Genomic DNA, 19,846 nt, shown 5'->3' on the forward strand with positions numbered 1-19,846 from the left:
CAACGTAAACCCAAAGCATTTCTGAGATGTGTAAATAAAGGGGACAAAGCAATATGTATTACATAATCTTTGCTCTCCTAATGTTGCTTTTGATCACTACAGATCCCATCATCCCGTTGAATTTACGTATTAACGTCTCCTTCTAGACGCTTCGCCCTCCCCCTCTCTCCTCTTTGATTTCAATCTTAAACCGTTTCCTTCTGCCGTTGGCCAATCAGATCTTCACTCACTGGGACGCAGAACGGCGGTTTAAGCACCACAGGGCAGCATTGCGCCTTGTGATTGGACAGACGGCAGCTCGCTGCGAGGTGACGGTGGTTTTGGCAGCGAAGGAAAGAGGGAGGGGGGAACCCGAATGGCAGTCAGCGGCGCAGCCGAAAAGAGTCAGGCGAGTTTTGAGATAAATTAAAATAACAACAATAGAACTTTGAAAACAAACTTTGCTCGTCCCTGGTGACCCCGGGCTCGCTATACTACACGAAGGGATAGCCGCTGGTGCCGCTGGAAGTAGTTGCCAGCTTGTTTATATTGTGTGAGGGGGCCGAGAGAGCAGGAGGCCCAGTCGAGTGCGAGCAGAGGGAAGCGGCCGCCTCGGAGTGTGAGTGAGGTGAGTGGCCGGCCCGGAGGTTTCCAAACACGGCCTGGTGATCTCCGAGTAAACGGGGGGGTGGCTGTTGCCTTTTTTTTTGACGCAGGTGCGATCGCAGCGACGCAGCCAGGCAGTACCTTAGCGAGCGGACGCCCCCGGTCGCGGTTAAAGCCAGAATCTGTGGGGGCTGGTGCGCAGGCAGGCAGCTCGGCGAGTTTCAGCCCAGCCGTGCGGGCTGAGGAGGGGTGTAAATAACGGTGTGGAGATAAGCAGCTGTCAGGCCTGCGTGCCTCGCGGAGCGAGCGAGAAGAGCCTAGCCTCAATCTATGTCTCGGGTAGCATTTAAAGATTTCTTTCGAAAGCGGATCATTGCGATTCACGTATCGAATAACTTGAACAATGACCTGCGAGAACTGCAAGTTCAATGAAAACACCGTGACGTTGGTCGTGTTGTCGAAAGTGGGACATTGGGGCGAATTGTCATGGACCCAGGGCAGGATGGGGGAGTACAGCATTAGTCGTGTTTTCTCCCCGTGTTGACACGAAAGCTAAGAAAGCTCAATATATATTTTCACCGATTCTTAAAAATACGGTGTAGAAATAAAACCCCTGTAAGTGACGTTCGTTTTCAACACTTTAGCTAGTCTTTAGTGCTTTTATGGTTTGTAGGCCCGATGGAAAACAACCGCTTCTTTTGTATATTACCGTTATGAAGTTTATAGGATCATGAGTTGAGAGGAGTACGAACTGATCGTGATCAAGTACACATCTGTGAAAAGCACGGTGACGCAGATATCCGGCTTTCAGTCTCCACATTAATAGGATCGATTACCGCAAACTCTCACGCAAATTGATTATTGCCAATCGAAGAGAAAGTTCCGGTGCGTGCTATGTTAAAATTAAACGCTGTTTGCTTGACGGCCAGTTACCACATTGGTTGAATGATTCTTCAGTCACGTCGCAAGACTGTTGTAAGTTAAATTTAAGAACAGTCAGCTTTAGTTTAAGAAAATAAGTTGTAATTTGTACTAGTTTGAAATGCATCGTTTTTACGCTTTGACAGCCCAAAACAATGCGCTCGGGCTCACGCATGCGTACTGAGAAGAAAATCGATCCTGCCTGTTGTATCCAAGTTAGCGGATGGCAAGGTGATTTAATATAACTGTATATGATTTAATTTTACAAGCAAAACATGAGTTGATTCAGTATACAGGACGTTTTGGTTTTGTTTGCTTGGTCTTTGTTTAGAAGTGAACGGATTTTAAATGCTGTTGGTCATAAGATATTTGATGTCATACTTGGTAATGTACAATATTTGAGCAGCAGGGTTACTAATTTTAGTAGTTTTTCAAAAACAATGTTGCGCTTCTTAAGTAGTATTACGTACGGAAAACCATCATCAAGATGCGTTTTATATTGTTTTTCATACAGAGTGTCAAAACGGTATAGTGTTTAAAAGCATGTAAATAAACCTTTTTAAAAAAATTATATAAGAGGTTACAAACAAGAAGGTGCAATTCACCTTGTCTAGCACAAGGCTACTACTTGTAGTAGCTAATGATCTCAGTATCACCTTCAGGTCTTTCTGGAGAGAAGCTATTATATCAGCTTCAGAAACGTTACTGTTATGGGCTAGCATGTTCCAGACGTCACAACTCTTAGTACAAAAAGAACCTTCGGTTTTCAGTTTTAAATGCACTTCCTCTTAGTTTCCATTTTTGTGCTCTTGTTTGTGTTTCATGATTCCAAAGACGTCGATAGGGAAGACTGTCAGCTGCAGCAGTGAGATAGTGAGATAGAAAAAGAGATTTTTCTATTGACAAAGTAGAAAGTACTATTCTGATTGTTATACTTAAAAAAAATACCGTATAAATAGATACCACCCTTAAATGCAAGTTAAAACGTTTTGTGAATGTGAATTGCTACCCAGTTTGACACATTTTCTTAAGTGGATTACTACTTTTTGCTTTTCTGATATGCAACAATCTTTCTAAATTGTAATCTTGCAGGTTTTTGTGATCGACGTTAGTATTGCATATATCGGATAAAACGGCTACAAGAAAAAAATCAAATGTTCCTTTCTTACACCAGACATAACAATGGAAAACTGAAACATTTCTCTTGTACAGTCTTGAACATTACATGTATTCAGTATAACTAACTGTAAAATTCGTACCCAGTATTATAGAACTTTCAGTATTGCGCAACTAACTTCTCTGCTACGTTTGGAAACAAAATGGAGAAGGGTGCTTTGGTACCAAATGCAGTGGAGTATTTTTAAGATAAACAGTGAAATATTTAAACATTTATAGTGTAGCGATTTCTATAATGTCACATTGAATAGGATACCTGAAGAGAATATGTGGGAATTTGGATCAGCATTTCAATATTGGAAGTGCATTTGTCACCAGGTCACCAGCTACGTGATATGCTTTGGCAATTTAGTGTGCTGTTTTTTTCTGGGGAAATTTTCACCTAAGCTGTGACACCTCGTTTCTCACAAATGTTGTAAGAGATGACCTAACATTTATTTGAAGCCATCTACCTGTGAGAGATTCTCTCTGCATTTGTAAGTTTTTGCCCTTCCATGGCAAAACTGAATATTATGGAATTTGGATCGCAACTGCAGGATGTTCCAATGCAAATGTGCTTTGAAATACAGGCTTGCCACTTCAGATTGATACTTTACTGATGAATGATTGGGCAAACAGCATTTTCTTTTAAAAATTCAATACCTACTACAACAAGAAAACTACAGAAAAGGTTATTCTCTTATTGTGGTAGTGAAGAAACTGTAACTAACATAGTAAGCATTAAATTACATGTCAAATTGTATTTATTTATTCCTCAATATATCCCTGTGGTATTTTTAGAAATAATTTCAAATATGAAAATCAAGAGATTTTATTCTCTTTATATGCTACTAAAACTGACATTTTAAAGGACTCTAGCATGATAAGATGCATTAATTGAGGAGCCTAAAATACTTTGAGTTGCTGACTTTTACTTTTTTTTCCACAGAGAATATGAAACAGAAGTCACAATGACATCAAGATTTGGTAAAACCTACAGTCGGAAGGGAGGGAATGGGAACTCAAAGTTTGATGAAGTCCTGTCCAACAAGCGGGCCACGCTCAGCACCAAATGGGGAGAAACCACCTTCAAGGCACAGCTGGGCTCCAAGAGGCCCAACTACAAGCCTGAGGTAACAGAGGCACCAAAAAAAGCCAGGCATACTGAGGATGATACCTCTGAAGACCCCTTTGGTTTTGACAGTGATGAGGACTCTAAGCCTGTCACCTCCCGCAGCATTCCCCAGACCAAGGCTGCTCCAGTCAAGCAGCCAGTGCCAGCTGTCACCACAGAGCCCCCAAGGATGGAAAAGCTGGGGTCAGTGCTGGAGGCCAATAGCAGGGTGAGCCAGCCTATCACTGTGGAGGCAGTGGCTCCCAGTTGCACACCTTCAGTTTTTGACCGTGATCTCCAGGGGCTGAAGGACAGGAGCACACACAAGGTCCCGGATGATGGCAACAGCAGAGTTTTGGGCATTAGCACCTCTGCAGGTAAGAATAAGGAAACACACATGGCATGGTGTGGTAACTGCATGTTTGGTTGTTTGGTTGTTAGTAACAAGTTGATCAAGGGATCTCATCCAGATGTTTCTTAATCAAAACCTGTGTAATGCCTTCAACAACATGGCCGGGGAGCTTGCCGAATTGTAATGATTAGAATTCTTATGCTACTACCTTTCTAAGTTAAGTTACAGGTGACCTGTGGAAATGCTTTATTGTAGATCATTTTAAAGGCAAGCAAATGTGTTTACTGGATTTCGTTTCTCCAAACCCAGGTCAGAGTATGCTTTTTATCTGCAGTAGGGTGCAGACACTTCATTGTGATTAGTCACTATCAACTCAGAGAAGGTAGTTTTTCCATTTTCAGATTGTGAGAATGTAAAACAGTGTTACATGTCAATAAAGAATACAGGCTGTGAGATCAGATCTTGTGGACATAAGTAAAATTAATCTTTTCAAAGCCTTTTAAAAGTGTTGTTTTCTGGCTTTGCCGACAACAACTACTGTGTTGAAGCATGTTGTTGTGGTTTGTAATTGAAACAAACCTTTGAAAGACACCCATTAGAAATTTAACAAGGTTCATCCAAACAAGTTCTATTAAAGGTCAGAAGCTGATTGTACTTGAAAACCATGTGACACTATAAGCAGTCGGGTCTATTCTTCCTTATTTCAGAATACTGTATTAACCATTATTTAACCAGGGTTAACCCCATTAAGGTAATTTAAATCTGTTTTGCAAGAGTCCTGGAGAGTACAGTGGAAATGACAATTAGCACTTTAACAAGCTAAATCGGAGTACTGGTAAATAAAATACGAAACAATGCCTCAGGTTGTCTCAGGGGTAGCTCTGGGCAACCTGCCCACTTAATAGTAAATCCATTAGAATGGGGTGTTTGCTCCCATGGGAAATTGGCCTCAAAGTGTCTTAAATGAACAAGAGAATTAACATTTGAGGAAGCTATTAAAATCTAAAAAGTTTCTTGTTTGAAATTTCTAGTTTAAAGCCTGGTTGTAAATGGGTTTGGAGTCCAGGGAGCCAAACTGGTGTATTTCTTTTTTTGTCAAATTAATGATTACAGTGCTGTATCAGGTTTTACATCATGTGGAGAGTATGTACTTAATGGCTGCCCACACACCAGCAGAGCTAGAATTAAACTTCTTGTTTGGAAGAATTGATTATTTTGTTAGTGTCTAATGCTATATGTAGGAATGTTAGCATGGTATTGAAAACAGTGTTACATTGAACATTCAGTTGACAATTTTGTTGTATAATATTTATAGCATTATTATCAAAATATTAGTTTATTTGTTTAAAAATATAAACGTTAAGGTTTATTAAATATTAAAATTTGTCTCCAGTCTGGTAAACTGAAGAAATTGGCATTTTTTGCTACATAAAAGTCTTGATTTTTAGTTCAGATGGGCCATTTAACAAATCAGGATGGATGAGATACAGCTTAACGTAATGTGCTTGTAAAAGTAAAACAAGATGCTAACCTCATTGAAGGATTTCAGTAGCTGATTTATTGGCATTTCTAATTTAAATTAAAATGGGTCAACCATTTTCAAAACCTACTTTACAGTTTTGCTGTAGAAGAGTCTCGTTTATCGTTTTATATATCCAAACTGTTAAGTAATTACCTTTTTGATTGCTAGCATTTTAGTGATCTATATTTTGGAGACCTTTACTAATTTTTTTTTAGCTCTTTGAGCAGCCTCAAGTGTGCAGGCGGAAGTTCAGAAGAAATTGTTTACAAGTTGAATTTTCATAGTTCAACATTGTCTCTCCACTGGGTACAGGTGACTGTTTTTCTTCCCAGCATTGATGGATTGTTTTGAAGGAATGATGCATCCTTTCCTCCCAATGCAAAAGAAAAGTGTGTATGAGTTCTTGATTGACAGCAGCAGAGATATAGAAGACAGTGAGTTCCTATGCTTCCGTGTTAATCCCTGCCCTGAATAATGATTATGCTCAGAGCTAGGGTCTTTGGCATTGTTAGATTTTGTGTAATGTGTGTTGGGTTTCTAAAGTTTGTAAAATAGGTTAGTGAAAGTATTCAATTACAGCTCAAGTTATTTTCATGACATCTTTGTTGAAAATGAATAAGAAGAGTGTCAGAAAGCATCTGCCAAGTACTGGTGGACCAAGGGAGAAAATTAGCCTTTTTTGCATTTCTGTTAAATTAAAAAAATTTACCTTGCAGGTTTATCTGTACATCTGCTAGATGTTGGACTTCTTGATCTGCTTTTTTAAAAAGCGTTCAGGTGCATATGATTTGCAGGAATAACTAGTTAATCTTGTTTGTATAGTTAAGCTAATGTTGTCCTCTTATTGTGTAAGATGAAGTATAACAGTTTGGATTAAAAAAAACATGGAAAGGGCTCTGTTCTTCATGTGCACATGAATTAATCTAAACTTTGACAAAATATTTTAAAAAAATGAAAACCTAGAGGAAAAATTAGATAAAAATAAGGAAATAATTTAATGAACTCCTGCAGGCTTACTGGTTAATTAGTAGCTGTAGGCAAATACTGTAAAAAATGTAAACATCAAGTTCAGGTTTTATGCATTTTACATCTGACATTCCAAGATAAATATTGTAGTCTAATGGTAATAGAACTTAAAACTGCCCGTTCTGTTATTATTCATTCTGACATGCATATGTAAGTGGCAGAATGCTGTTGTGATTGGCAGGTCAGAGCTATTAATTAAATTATTGATATATCCTCTCCTACTCCCTAGACTGACATTGATGGTTATGTTAACCATTGATGCTGATTGGATACATCGATCCATTGTCCCAGCCATATTATCACAAAATGTGGTTAATTTCCAGGTGGTATTGCTACAGTGATGGATTTGTGAGTGTGTTGGAGATGAGACTGAGATATCTGGGTTCTCGGGTCATGAACTCAAAATTTCTTTGCTCATTACAAAAAGTGGCTAATTAAGTTACAACTAATTGTTTTTCTTAATCAGATTTGAAATCCTAGCTTTTTTCTGAACCTTTTTCATTATAAGCATTTCTGTGCTGTATTGCCTTGCTGCCAATGAACAGCCCAGAGTACTTGAAATAGAATGTTGGCCTGATGTGATCCTGTACTGTATGTGAATAATGAGCACAGTTCCACAAGAAGACTAATTCTCATTACGGACAACTTTAATTCATAAACTAAAATACAACCATCACACCTTTCTTTCCATTAGACTGCCTGCAAGTGACAAAGTGACGTGACTGTGCACTGCCAGTTTGTCCTGAGAGAATATCCATAATTTTAGATATTTGAGTGACATTCTATCGTTTTTTTTTACTTGCTTCCTTACTAAATAAGTGTAAGTGTAACCTGGTGTAAAATAAGTTGCATAACCTCTTTGCTAGTGTTTACTTTTTGTAGTTTGCGTTCCTTTTGTTGGTTAAAACATGCAGAAAGTTTGTTAGCCCTTCGGAATTATATGGTGGAAAAAATGAGCCTTTTTTGCATTTCTGCCAAATTAAAGAATTTCACCTTGCAGATTTATCTGTACATCTGCTGGATGTTGGACTTCTTTATCTCCTTTTTAAAAAAAGAGTTCAGGTGCCATGAATGGCTCCTAAAATGTGATCTGATCTTCATCTAAGTCATAATAATAAATAAAGACAAATTATTTAACAACCAACACAATATTTTACATTGTCATATCTGTATTGAACTAATGGTTTAAACAATCAAGGTTATTGATGGGAAAAAGTATGTGAACCTCTAGGATAATGACATCTTGAAAAGAGGGTAATTGGAGTCAGGTGTTCCAATCAATTCAGGTGTGAGTTTGACCTGCCCTGCCATATAAAAAATCACACAGTTTTTGTTACTTGCTCTTCACAACAGAATTCTGTGTGCAGTATGGCGCAATCAAGACATTTCAGAGGACCTCAGAAGAAGAGCTGATGAAGCTCATAAGACTGGAAAGGGTTACAAGAAGATTTCTAAAGACTTGGGCCTACATCAGTCCACAGTCTGGCTGATAGTTTACGAATGGAAAACATTCAGCACTGTTGCTACTCTTGCTAGAGTGGGCGTCCTACAAAGATCAGTGCAAGGGCATGCCGTACAATCCTCAAACAGGTGACAAAGAACCCTAGGGTGACAGCTAAGGATCTGCAGATATTACTTGCACTTGATAATGTCTGTGTTCATGAGTCTACCATAAGAAAAACCCTGAACAAGAGTGGTGTTCATGGGACGTTACCACGGAGGAAACCACTGCTCTCACAAAAAAACATTGCTGTCCGTCTCAAGTTTGCTAAAGACCATCTGGATTTTCCACAGCAGTACTGGAACAATGTTCTGTGGACAGATGAGACAAACATTGAACTTTTTGGTAAATGTACACAGTGTTCTATTTGGAGAAATGCAACACTGTACACCAACACCAAAACCTCATTCCACCTGTGAAGCATGGTGGACGGAGTATAATGGTGTGGGGCTGCTTTGCTGCCTCAGGGCCTGGATGGCTTGCAGTCATTGAGGGACCAAAGAATTCCAAGTTAGATCAGGAAATTCTACAGCAGAATATCAGGTCATCTGTCTGTAATCTAAAACTCACAAAAAGATCTTATGCAACATGACAATGATCCAAATCATAGGAGTAAATCCAACAACAGAGTGGCTCAAAAAGAAGAAATTCCAAATTTTAGAATGCCCAAGTCTTGACCTCAATCCCATTGAAATACTGTGGCATGATCTGAAGCAGGCTGTTCAAGCAAGACAACCCACAAATATACATGAACTGAAAGTTTTGTATAGAGGAATGGGCCAAAATACCTCCTTACTGCTGCGCAGGTCTGATCAGCAGCTACAGAAAGCGTTTGGTTGAGCTTATTGGCAATAAAGGAGGTTCCACTAGTTACTATATATAAGGGTTCACATACCATTTCCGTCAATGACCTTGATTGTTTAAACTATTTGTTCAATAAAGGCATGGCAATATAAAATGTTGTGTGTTTGTTAAATAAGACTGTCTTTATTATTATGACTTGGATGAAGATCAGATCACATTTTAGGAACTATTCATCCAGAAATCCATATAATACCTAAGGGTTCACAAACTATTTCTCACAACTGTAACTGAATGATCAGTTTTTGTCACTAAGAATGTATGTAAGAATGTACATGTCTAGGAATGTATTTGATTTTAAGTTTAATTACCACTACTGCATTGCAAGATGTTCACAATATGCAGCTGTCAGTCACAGTATTACATAAATTACACAAAGTTTTATGTGTGTAACATCTGTTTTGCTAAATGAGCATCTAAAGGATCCTATGCAGTCTATTGGTGTCTGTGAAAATTGTGTTATTTATTGTCCGGCAGGTGAGACCATTGTAAAATGCATCTTTTTAACAGTTGTTAAATAAGAATAATTAGTGTCTTTCCTCTTGTATGTTTTATCCAGTATCTAAGCAATTTGTATTCTGTTTACTTGTCTGTGGTATCAAATCATGATTAGGAGCAAATACAGGTTTTGTCTTGTTTGGATAAGCATGCATGCAAGTTGTATTTGTGTCTCTTTCCAGCTGGGAGATGGTTAAATTGACCAGTGAGAATTTGAACCAAGTTTGCTTTAAAGCCAATCCAAAATAATAACCACATCATCTAGCCTTCATCTCTGTCAAGGGGATTCGTTCTTCCCCTCCCACTCCCTCCTGCTAGAGGAAGCTGTTTTGGGACGGGTGCAAGCTCACTTTTGTTTTTTAGTTTAGTTCCTTAATAGTTAAAGGCCAACTGACAGTTTAGACCCAATGGATTAAGAATGGGAAATGGCTCGTGCTTATGCTCTATGACCTCAAAACAATTGATGAAAGACAAAAAGCCAATTTCTTGCCAACATTTTTTATTCAAGGTCTTGACTGTTCAGAAACTGAAGGGTTGTGCTTACATTTGAATGTGTGCTGATCCTCTTTTCCATTTAAATGTTAATGCATTGCTTTTCTTATTTATGTTAATTTTTTATGATACAAATCCCATAAAATTATTTTATAGATAATTTACAAATTCGGAATGTTTTTCAACGTTCACAGTTGTAGGCCTGTATTGATAAATGGATAAAACAACACTCCCGTGTCTTCTAGCTTAAAATAGTGTACTGTGTATACGGTGTATTTAGGAGTGCAATTTTGCAGCAAAATCAGTTGACTTATAGAAGTCAATTTCCCATTGTGTTAGAAAATAAACTAATTAAATTATCAAGTATTTATTCTGTTGAGTAAAGAACATGATCCTGTATTTGATTCTGCACACAATATTATATGTAACAGTATATGTAAGCCCACCAGAGCATTAAAAGCCCTGACATTTGTTTTGAGGACTGGTTATGAAATAATAGCTACCCTTATTTTGATCCAGTTAGAAGAAGCTCCTTTGGTGACTGAGCAAATGTTTTTATCTGTAATATTTGTTTAGCTTAATTAGGCGTAGTACATGTTCACAGAAAAACATGGCAAAGATGTTTTTAATAAACTGTTTACTGTATTTGATGATTTCATGTTGTAATCTGAATTATGATCTCTTTAACAAAAAATCTCGGTTTGTTCCTGTTTGTGTGTGTATTGATTGTTAGAAATGAGCTTAAGGTTAAGGCTACTTTAAATATCAGGCATTTGAGTAAATTGAATCATTTTGATGACTATTTAGAAATGAACTTAAACTGTTGTCTGGATGGGCCAAAGTCCAAATTCCTGAACACTGTTAACAGTATCCAATATCTGTCCCCTTGCTATGCCACCTGTCCAGAGGAAAAGTGTGCTGTCTTGGACGTCCTTGTCCAATGTTCTCACTGAATATTAAAGAGCTAGAAAGGGCTGTCTCTTCCTTTTTTATGTAGCAAATAAAAACAGTGTGTATGTTATACTAAGTGGAAGATTGGAGTTAATTTGCTCTTAAGTACTTCAAGTGTAGCTACAGAGGAGCAAATAAAGGTTTATTCCATGCAGAGAAGAACAGAAACGCAATGTTTTGGCTGTGGAGCTACAGATGCCAACTTAATTCCAGTACCTTTTGACATTCATGTCAGTTGTTCTATGCACTGATTTTCACATCCTTGTCTGTTTATGTAAGTGTAATTTTTAAATCTATTAACAATATATACTATATAAAGCAAGAGAGAGCAGGTTACCTCTGTTTGCTCTTTTTCAATAAGTTGTGACCAGCTGCTATTTTGTTTTTACTCTCCAAAACATGGAGATGGCATAATTGCAGTAAGAGGGACTGGTTAGTGTCCATGGGTAGAATCTGTTTTTTAATAATACACATTCTTGTAATGTGCATTGTATATCCTAGTTCATTTGTAAATTATAATTGCAGTACTGTCCATATACATGGACAAATGCTCTTGTAAGTCAGTAAATTCACCCAGTGCAGTTATTTACAGAATGTCATGCACATGACGGTATGTCAGAAATCTACAAAATGATTTAAAATTCAAAAATAAGTAGATTTTTTTTAAAGTAATTTTGTAAAATGTGACATTTCAGTATGCTGTTTTGGATATAAGGTGGTTCAAAATTGCTTGGGAGTGTTTCTATGGTTACTCTTGGAAGCTAGATCACATTTTTAAGCATGTGTGGTGAGATAAAGGTTTGTTAACAAGAGCTTAATTTGTAATCAAGGGAATTCTGCAGTGATCTGTAACAGGAGCTAACATCAGAGCAGAAGTACAACATGCTGCTGCTGTAACCAGCTATCAACCCCCTGAGCTAATAAAGACCGAAGGTGCACAGACCAGTGGTTAATTTCACCTGAAGGAGAGGCAGCCTGCCATAAAAAGTGTTTATCGGTTTAGGTGGAAAAATAATCTCCCTGGTTCACAAAATGTAATAAAGATTGAATTTTTTTGTGAAACCTATAGCTCAGCTTAACAAAATGGATCTTCAACTTCCAGCCTCTTAAGTATATTGTAAACAATTAAATGCTTTTCAGTTACCAAACTGAAACATAAGAAAAGTTTAGGTGACAACAAATCAAGCTTGCATTGCGCAGCAGTCAGCACTCTAAGCTGTTTGTATTTTTTCGTTGAAACACATGCAAGACGTGCATTAACATGGTAAAGACGGTACCCCTTTCAACTTCAGTGTCCTTTATATAATGGAAGGTTGCTGCAAAGATGGTTGTTTTCATTTTTGTATTAATTTCTGTTAAACGATTAACCACTTTATCCAAGGGTTATCCCTGGATGTTTTTTTCCTGTCAAGTTTTAAGTGGAAGAAGGAATTGTCTTTGTTCATCTTCTGATCCTCTTAGGCAAAAATAAGTCAGCACCTGTGCCAATTTGTAACTGGGAATGTCATAAATAACAAAAATGTGAAGGAGAAATCCCAAAACCCCTTTATATATTGCCCCTGAAATACATCCGATTATGCATTGGTTGAACAATAAATATCTTCCCTCAAATGACCCCATAGGCATCCATTTCAGAAAGTAAAATGTGAGTAAAAACAGAAGAGCTAGGAAGTGTGTATTAAGAATGAACAAATGGGAGAGGGGGGGCTTCCCCGAGTGGAGTTTGATTCAAGCATTTGCTACATATGTGGGCACGTGGAGACTGTATATAGGAGTGCTGGGGCCTTGGGTTAGATTCTTGGGGAGCTACAATGCCCTCCAATATTATTGGCACCCTTGGTAAAGATGAGCAAAAAAGGCTATGAAAAGTGTCTTTGTTGTTTATTAGCTTGATCTTACACTGAAAATATGAGAGAAATCTAACCTTTCAATTAAGAAAAATTATTCAAAGAAAAAATCCTTATAAAAAAATATAAAGTATAAATCTGAGACCAGTCCTCTATACAAAATCTGTCCAGATCCTTGGTCCTCACTTGTGGACTCTCCTCTTCAGCTCATCCCACAGGTTTTCAATGGGGTTTAGGTCAGGAGACTGGGATGGCCACTGCAGAAGCTTGATTCTGTGGTCAGTGAACCATTTTTGTGTGGATGTGGAGGTATGCTTTGGATGATTGTCTTGCTGGAAGATCCAGCGGTGACCCAGTCTTAGCCTCCTGCCAGAGGCAGCTAGATCTTGATCTAAAATCTCCTGGTATTTGATGAAGTCCATGATGCAATGTATCATAGCAAGATTCCCCGTGCCTTTGGGGAAAGAAAAAACAGCCCCACACCATCACAGTGTTCGTTACCAAAAAGCTCTATTGTCTCATCTGACCATAGAACCTGGTTCCAATTAAAGTTCTGGTGATGTTTAGGGAACTCCAGGTGCTTATGTTTGTGGTTTGACGACAGCATAGGATTTCTTCTGGCAAGCCTTCCAAATAGTTTGTTGGCATGGAGGTGGCATCGAATTGTAGTTTTGGAGACTTGGTGACCCCTGGATGCAACCAACTCCTGCCATTGTCCAACTGTGATCCTTGAAGAAAGCTTTGCCTCTCAATCCATCTTCCTCACTTTGCATGGGGGCAAAATACACTTGCGTCCTCTTCCAGACAGGTTCATCACAGCTCACAGCTGTTTGAAACTTCTTAATGATTGCCCTAATAGTGGAGATTGGTACTTTCAGGTGTGAAGCTATTTTGTGTACAGCCATTGCCTGATTTATGAAGGTCAGCAACCTTTTGTCTCATTTCATTTGTGTATTCTGTGATCTTCCCCATGTTGATAGATGCCTTAGGGTGTTTGTACTGCGCATCACCTAATTATTTATACCCCAGTGAAACAGGAAGTTGTCATGGATGACCACTTAAGAGCTCCTAAAGACTGAATGATTTAACTTGCTGAAAGGTTAGATTTCTCTCAGTTTCACTGTAAGATCAAGCTGATAAACAGCAAAGACATTTTCTCATAGTCTGTTTTGCTCATCTTTAACAAGGGTGCCAATAGTTCTGGATGGCACTGTATTTATAAGTAGTGGAGAACTATGAAAATAATGGGGGTTGTCATGTTTTCCACAAGAGCAGTTGAGGTAGGTTGTGCCCTCTTCATCTCCCAATCCCAGTGTGCCAAAGGTAGAAACAATACAGGAATTATTTTTTTTAACATTCCAAGTCCTGCTTACTTCCTTTTGATTAACCCATGGTGCAGATGTTATGACAGGAGCAGTCCTCCATTATGGCAGTTTTAAATTCAGTGCACTCCCATTGCACTGTGTGAGTATTTGTTTTCCTTGTTCATCCTTGACCAGCACTATTTTCAAAATCATTTTGATCAATTGCGTTTGTTGATGCTTATCTCGACAATCTGTGGGCTCACTGCCACCATCTCAGTTTTAAAAAAGAGTGCCTGCTTCTCCATTCAGTGCATGAACAGATAGAAGTAACTCAGGAGATTTTAATTCTCACCAGTTAAGACCTGAGAGAAGTTAGTCTTTTTTCCAGTCCCTGACATCTCAAACAGCATGCCAACACAAAAATGACAGAGAGAAGCTAAAAAACAAAGGTTGGCAGGCAGCAGTAGCTCTAGACCTGAGCAACAATTGTAATATGCTGCTGGCTGAAACCTGTATCCTGAGATTTGTTCTTTGTTCTTACATGTAATAAATCATTTAATATGAGTAGTTGGAATTCTACTTTCTGAATCTTTGTTTTTAAATTTATTGAGCATTAAATGTAATAAAATAAGATGATCACTAGTTTCTCTGCTTAGGAATAACATTCTTAAATTGTGGATAGGCTGGCAGTAAGTGTTGCATTTCAAATAACCTAAAAGGATAATAGAAAGCTTTTGAAAATGGCAAAGTAGTGTTGAAAAGCAGGGAAATTAATGGCCTTTCTGAAGGTGCTATGGATGACGCAGTAGTGTGAAAATTGTCAGTATGTTGCTGTTCTTGCAGATGGGGTTTGGTGCTGTATGCCTCCGCCACATAATGATCTTGTAAACTGAGTAACATGCATACTCTTTTCAAATGTGTTTAAATCAGCCCACAGCCATCTTGCTTCAGTGTTGTAAAAATGTGGTTAGGAGCTTAAGTTCTTTTATCTGTGATAATTGCACCACTGGTTTGCTGTGGTATTTTTGTAAGTTAGAGAGGAGACGAAAATCAAAAAGCAACAACAGAAATGTATTTGTGCCTAGCTAAGTGATGCAGAATCTGGGAAGGTGTTTCTGTGCTGGCATAACGTAGGCTGTTTTAGAAAGAAAAAACAATCTCTCAATGTTGTTAAAAGCACCGTGTATGCCACTAAAACATTTAAACATTTAACTTCTGGATCTTTTTTTTTCCTGTGTGACATAATCTTGATTCTCAAGTACTTTTAGGAGAGCTCACTTGATGCTTTTTGTAGGATGGTTTAAATTAAAACCTTGCTGACAAAACAATGGTAAAAATAGTTTGAACTTTTCATTATATTGTGCAAAAGATTGCTATGCTGTGCTCAATTTAGTACGTTGTGTATTGTTTAGAGTAGACCTCTGTTCTTCTGAGTTTTTGTTTATATGGTATTGATAAAACTTCATGAAAGAAAATACAGTACATTAAAAATTAAATTATATATGCTTGTTTCTCACCTGTTTTGAGATGTTTAGAGAAGTAAAGCGTGATACCTTTCTTGTTTTATATAAGCTTAAAAGAGACAAATTTTGCTTTATACAAGTGTTGCTTTCAGATCCTCGTTCAAAGTAAGAATAATGGCGAGTCTCACTAGGAGTACCAAGTAGGTGTGATTTTCTTGACTTTATGGTTGTGCAACAGGCATGACTTGAGGCAACAGGCTTTGTGCTTTTTTGCAGTGTCGGTTTTGTTAAACAATGATTTAATCAAATCGACTTCTGTGACTCAGCCTAATTCCACATCTATTAAAATTAATATGGATACAAACCATGCTTTATGGGTTTATGCAAAAACAGCACTTTAATAGTAACCTTTGAGTGGTAGACAGAGCTGGGAATATTAATTGGTTTTCATGTTTGGACTATAAATTTAAACGAGTGTTAATATGCTTTTTTTCCCTGTGTTTTAGAGTTTTGTGCTTATTGCCGTCTCCTCATTTTAATTGTAGATATCACAGATTTATTCAGAGTGGATACTCTAAACTTCCTGGTGCTAAGATTTTACTATGTGCAAGAAATCTTTTGTCTCGCACCAAATGAGATATTCTGGCCTTGATTTTTCAGCTTGTGGTCTTGAGTGAAGCACACTAAAAGCAGAGATTCCAAACCTGTTTTTGTAAACGGATAAAATGCAGGTTCAGCTCTTCATAAGTGTCTTTCTTTTAACCACTAATAGAGGGGTTTGCCACTTGCTCTTGAGTTTGTCTGCTTCTGGCAGTTAATTAAATAAAAAAAAGTTCTAATTTTTGTGTTCAGGTAATAAACATGATTATGTAGGAATTTGTTACATTGCAGTATATCATCATACAGAGAAAACATTTGATTAACTTATCTGCAATCATCTATGTATGTAAATACTGAATGTTATTATCTTTTTCCTGGGTCTGTATGGACGTTTTTCTCATTTTTTGCTTGGGTGCTCATTGCAGTATTAAATATTGATAAACTCTTTTGGATGTCTTGCTTGACAAATGTGAGAATCTGTAACCTCAAACCTATACCTCCAGGAATCTTAATTGTTGTGCTTAATGCTTTTTAGGTTTCTTTTTTACACTTAAGTGTTTCTTCAGGGACTTGATTCTAATTAAAAGCTGATCCCTTTCATATGCACTCCTCCTCTTTCAGGCAAGACAACACAGATATGGTCTGATGAAGGCACCGAAAAGAACAGCTACTCCTGGTACAGAAATGCATCAGAGCGCGACCAGACACCCAGTTCTCTGACTACTGCCCTGAAGACCGAGACCAAGGACTTGTTAGATAGTTGGAGCCCTGTCATGGGCTTGAGGTCTGACTCCCCCAGCTCGGAGACTAAGAGCAAGCACTCAGTCTGGACCTCTAACTATGGGCAGGGCAGCGAGGCAAAAGGGGATGGCAGTGTGGATGATCCTGCTTCTGAACCAGACAGTGACTTTTCTCAAAAGTCTAAAAGTGATGAGGCAGGTGGAGGGGATTGTGATGTCCCTAGGGAGTCATCTGAATCTGAAGACCATTCCCACACTCTTCTCAGGCCATCTATCTGTCGGACATACCACAGACCCAACAAGGGTAAGCAGTCCTCCCAACTGGGCAACTCTGACAGAAGTGCCCAGACCTCACTCAGGACCAACAGCGTGGCCGGGAACGCTGACGGGAAAACTACTAGCACTGGCAGAGGTAGAACGAGAGACTATACTGTGCTGCACCCATCCTGCTTGTCTGTGTGCAACGTCACTATCCAGGACTCCATGGAGAGGAGCATGGATGAGTTCACCACCACCACTCCTGCTGACCTGGGAGAGGCTGGCCGGCTGAGGAAGAAAACGGAAGTTGCCACCACCAAGCCTGCCAGGTTCGGTTTTTTTTTACACTAGCTTGGATTTAAGATTCGTGAACATTTAACATTTTTAATTTTTTTGAACAGTAGATTTGCAATTGTGTAAAAATGTTCATTCAGAGTTGTGAGTATAGCTGTTCAGAAGAACTGTAGATTTATGTTTGTGATGTAGGTAGTTCATTTTAAAGTAAATTAAGGTCAGCTGTTTATGAGTCTATGGTGTCTATTGAAAAATACCATTCATTTATAAAATAAACACCATAGTTTTAGATAGGTACTGCTCCCTTTTTTAACAAGGTAATTCTTTAAAACTTAAGTTCTTTAAAACTACTTTTTTATGGCGTAACTAATTTGAAACAAATTTAAAACATGGTTTTTCATTTAAAAACCGATCAGAATATTAATTGTTTGAACAAGCTTTATTATTATTGAGTATTATGTTTTGTTAAACTGGGCCATGAGGGAAACCATTTAATTCCAAAAATTCTAATTTTGGCATAACAGAGGAGTCAGGCATGATATCTTTTGAACAGTTTCCTGTCTGCTAGCTGTGAGCTGTTGCTCTCTGGGTGCCCGTTTAAGTTTCAGGTCATTGCCTGCTTTGCACTGAATGGTTGAGTCTTACATTATTACTTAACAAGCAACCTTAAATGCTTATGTATGTGTGACAGAGTGAGATTCTTCTGTTAACTGAGAAAAGGTATTTTTGTAATGCTATAAAACACTTGTGCATGTTGGTTTCCACTCTAAGGGATTATGGAAACCTTGGGTTCTATATTCAAGACAAATAAGTAAATGAATTAAATGTTCCTTTAAGCACTTGTTTTGAATACTGCTTGTGTTTATTAATTATATATTGTACAAATCTATATTCAAAGTCTGTTATTTATCTCTCTCATTTGTTGTCAACCAAAATCTCTAAGCAATAAAAAGTATTATTTTCCATGTTTAATCCAGGTTCCGGCCTGCCCAAACCAAGTCTAAAAAAGAAACCAAGCTGGAGTTTTTTGGTTTTGATGATGAGAGTGAAGGTCAGGGAATGGATGGGGACACTACTGCCTCAGGTAGCACTAATTACAAAATCAAATACTTCGGCTTCGATGACCTCAGTGAGAGTGACAGTGAGGAAGAAGAGGAATCACAGGCAGCAGAGAAGAGAAAGGCGAAGAGGAAGGCGGCGGCGGCGGCGGCGGCGGCAGCAGCAGCAGCTATGTCTGTGAACTCGCCCTGCTCCCATCTTTTAGAGTCCAAAGAGAATGACTCGCAGGACAGTCAAGCAAGCACCATTACAGGTCAGGAAGCACTCCTATGTGTCGAATGAGAGCCTGTTTAAGAATTACAAAGATTCATGTTATTCTCAGTTCTCAGTTTTTGTCATGAAGAGTTAATAACTGTTATATTTAAATATAATTTGCTTATGACTGTCAAACATTTTAAGAACATTTGCAGTCAAGGGTATCTGGGTTGAGCTGTAGTAGTTGACCTCAGATTTGGATTAAAAAAAAAAACTTTAACAAGTTAGCCCTCTAGTGGCTGGAATAGACTTAAGTGAGGAAAAGTACTGGTGAACAGAGATGGGAAAACAAGGTGGATTACAACTTGTCACATCGTCAATGTTTTGAGGAACAGTGGCTCCATTTTGAATATTGTTGTGTTTTGTCCAATATGTTTCAAACTTGCTTATGTAGTCTGATCATTTTAATTCAAAAACTCAGTCACTGGCATCCAATAAAGCTTTATCCTTGACAAAGCTGTTATTTGTTACAGACCGCCCCAGAATCCCTTCAGTATTGTACAATATATGTTTCCAAGACAGATAATGGAGCAAGGAAAGTATAATGGATCCAGTTGAAGGAACACCTTTTTAGAACACTATACCAATACTGTAATCCGTTTATTTGCGTGTGTATTTTTTAGAATACAAAAAAATTGCAGTTTTAATTCATTCATTCTGTGAAGACAATTTGCCTATCAATTTGTCAGTTAGACTAACTGCTACTACCCCTGTGACATATGGAGAGAGCAAAGATCTGTGCACAATTTCTTTGTTTCCTATCTCTGAGAGCCATTTGCTGTTCACTCTACATTTTCTTACAGGTGAGTCATAGGGCAGTGACAGTCTCACTGCAACTGTAGGCATTTTTGCAATTGCAGTGTCCCAGGAGTTAGTATTATATGATTACATATACTGTATATGTGTGCTATATATGGTATTACATTTTCAAGAACAGTCCTGGCTGTCTTTGGCCTACTGTGTCCTGGCAGTCTTCAATTTTGTACTGCTGCCTGGGGAATGCTGATCATACTGACAGATGACAGTTTTGAAAAATCTTAACATTATA

General features: G+C 38.2%; 1 protein-coding gene across 2 annotated transcripts in view; it reads left to right on the forward strand.

Moving 5' to 3' along the window:
• Positions 1-249: 249 nt before the first annotated feature.
• The window catches only part of waplb (WAPL cohesin release factor b), a 44,310-nt gene continuing 24,713 nt past the window's right edge, over positions 250-19,846 (forward strand). Inside the window, exons 1-4 of one of the 2 annotated variants that reach the window (XM_006630532.3) lie at positions 250-388; positions 3,611-4,152; positions 16,814-17,519; positions 18,462-18,796. In XM_006630532.3, coding sequence (XP_006630595.2) covers positions 3,633-4,152; positions 16,814-17,519; positions 18,462-18,796 — 1,561 coding nt within the window. In that variant the 5' untranslated portion in view covers positions 250-388; positions 3,611-3,632. Of the gene's footprint in view, positions 608-3,610; positions 4,153-16,813; positions 17,520-18,461; positions 18,797-19,846 lie in introns of both variants that reach the window. The other variant, XM_069189012.1, reaches the window with a different exon arrangement.

Source organism: Lepisosteus oculatus, chromosome 4 (genome assembly GCF_040954835.1).
Source record: "Lepisosteus oculatus isolate fLepOcu1 chromosome 4, fLepOcu1.hap2, whole genome shotgun sequence".
Lineage (NCBI taxonomy): Eukaryota > Metazoa > Chordata > Actinopteri > Semionotiformes > Lepisosteidae > Lepisosteus > Lepisosteus oculatus.